The sequence below is a fragment of the Pyxicephalus adspersus genome, chromosome 4 (assembly GCF_032062135.1).
Source record: "Pyxicephalus adspersus chromosome 4, UCB_Pads_2.0, whole genome shotgun sequence".
In the NCBI taxonomy this organism is placed as follows: domain Eukaryota; kingdom Metazoa; phylum Chordata; class Amphibia; order Anura; family Pyxicephalidae; genus Pyxicephalus; species Pyxicephalus adspersus.
In genome coordinates, this window is record NC_092861.1 from 31,350,281 (window position 1) to 31,352,797 (window position 2,517).

Here is a 2,517-nt window from a genome sequence, read left to right on the forward strand (position 1 = left end):
TTTCTTTTCCTTTTTTGTAGGCCTTCCTGGACCTAGAGGAGGATTTGGACAACATGGATTTGGAAGATATTGATACAACAGATATAAATTTAGATGATGAGCTCTCTGACTAATATCGTGTTCAGAATTTTAATTTAAGTGACCAAACCAGTTTTCTCTTTTCATATGTTAGTCATCCTGCACACCAGCGCTCCGAGGTTCTGGCCCTTTCTTGTGCAGTGTGGGTACAGGGCCTTTGTATATTTCCTCCTCGTTTGTTCTCCTCCCAGTTTTTCTGTTTTGTCTCAGATTAAACATTTGATTTTTATGCATTAACTAAATAAAGGTTACTGCTAATAACTGTTCTCTGAAATTATTTAAGACTTGTTCAAGAAGTTCTAAAGTAGCAGGACTATATAGATTATACCTTGTACAGACGTATAGTATTACCATAAAGGGAAAATATCCTATTACTCCATTGCAGTGGTGTACTGCAGTAAATACCCCTACCTAAAGATGAAACATGTCAGCAGTGTCTAGAACAGTGTTTCTCAATCAGGGTTCCATGAGCAGTTTATTAGATACCAGTGATCTTTTTGGCTATTTGTAAGGGTGACATTTTTCCTACTGGCCAGCAAGGTGACATTCTTCCCACTGATCGCAACCCAAATGTACTGTAAGCTGTGGGTTTTAGTAAGACTCGGTGTTCCCCATGGTAAAAAAGTTGAGTAATACCGGTTTAGATACTCTATATGCTTTATTTATACATTTTTCCCTCAGCTGAATTCTTTGCAATTTTGATGGTGGTGAATTCTATGGTCTATTAAATGAATGGCTCGTTCTTCCATCTAGTGGCCATCGTAAAAAGTGCACAGCTGTCACAATAGGAAAAAGAATATGAAGAAATAGAATTTTATCAGTACAGATGGTCCCAAAGTTAAGGCTTCTCTGCCCACTTATGTGCACGACTTGCAGAAGAACTCCTAAGGGCTGAGCTGTTCTGCAACTATTTGTAACCCCTTAATGACCAAGACAAACTGCAGTTGTTTCTTTTTGCATATCAAAGCACAGCTTGCTCCAGAAGTTAATGAATGTCCATTTTTTTTTTGCTTTGTGATTAACAGTGAGGATTTTATACAGTAACTGACACCACGCTGCCTAATATGTTGAGATTAAATTAATGTACCTGTTCTGAATTACATATAAATTCAACTTATGAACAAACATACAGTCCCTATCTCGTATGTAACCCAGAAAACAAGAAGTCTCCAGGAGCTTGTACTGACGAGATGTGCATCTCTTTTTCCAAATTATAAAATCCCTAGCTCCTGGTGGCTGTTTAAGCTCTATGCTGCACAATGCACACAGAGACCATGCTACTGAGAACAATGTGTCCTGCACATACCAGAGGTAAATCATCTTTAGCAATCCAATGGCTGAAGAGGATTGCCCTTCACAGATGTCAGCGGCAAAGATGGCATCCTCCGGGCATGCTGCATAGGGGTAAGCGCCATAATCGATTATGGAAGAGGCTCATTACCCATCAATCAGTATCCTATCGCCATTTATCACCCCTCATTTTTTAAAAAGATCCCTAACATAATATGAATGCATGAGATCATTCATTATTCCTGAGTGTATAAACAAATATTCACTTGTGTATAATTAAGCAGTGTCTTAACCATTATACATATTTGTTAGTGTGACAGATTTACTAATAAAAGTGCCAAAACAATAACTAGTTTCACATTACCAAAAGGTGATAAAACAAGTGTAATTTCATTGTCCTTTAAGTGAGTAAACCACAACCTCTCTTTCCTAATAAAGTAAAACCAGTGACAACTTCAATAAATTAAGAATTTAAAATTTTACAAAATATATTGTTTACAAAAACTTCTAACCTGTTAAGATAGCATTGTCACCAAACATCATACACCAATCCTGGATAGAATCATCCCCCCTTAAATTAAACCACAATTTAAACTTTACTATTACAAATAGATTCCAAACCAAACAGCAAAAAGACTCTTTAAAGCATCCAATTGCATACCTTCCTTGGTATATATATTCACAAGAATTCTGACACCATTCAAGTCAGTCTCCCTGTACTCTTCTCCTATGCACTGGAGCCGATTGACGGGGTCCCTCATGCGAGTTGGGGCTCGGCCCCTTCCAGTGATGGGCTTGTCCCCTTTCAGGGACGGGCACCACCCCATAGCAATACCTTGTGTTCCAGCATTTGCAGAAACACTTGGAATGCCTGCAGACTTCGATGCTGCATCCGTTCCCTTATGGATAAACATGATCCAATGGTTTTTAATACCGCATTACCACCAATAATGAATGGGGCTGGGTGCCCCGTGCAGCGCAAGGACAGCCATTGCCTTGACCATAATTCTACAGGGGAAATTGAGACGAAAACAAAGCAAAATTACAATTTCCCCATATATGCTAGATTCAATACAAAAAAAAAATATGTTATTTTAATTTTACTAGGCTGCTATTTTGTTGTATACATATAAAATGCAAACTAACTTA

General features: G+C 38.1%; 1 protein-coding gene across 1 annotated transcript in view; it reads left to right on the forward strand.

Moving 5' to 3' along the window:
• The window catches only part of COPB2 (COPI coat complex subunit beta 2), a gene marked incomplete at its 5' end in the record, with an annotated part of 9,160 nt that extends 8,821 nt beyond the window's left edge, over positions 1-339 (forward strand). Inside the window, 1 exon segment of the mRNA XM_072407717.1 lies at positions 21-339. Within this exon segment, the coding sequence (XP_072263818.1) occupies positions 21-113 (93 nt within the window).
• Between the last annotated feature and the right edge of the window lie 2,178 nt (positions 340-2,517).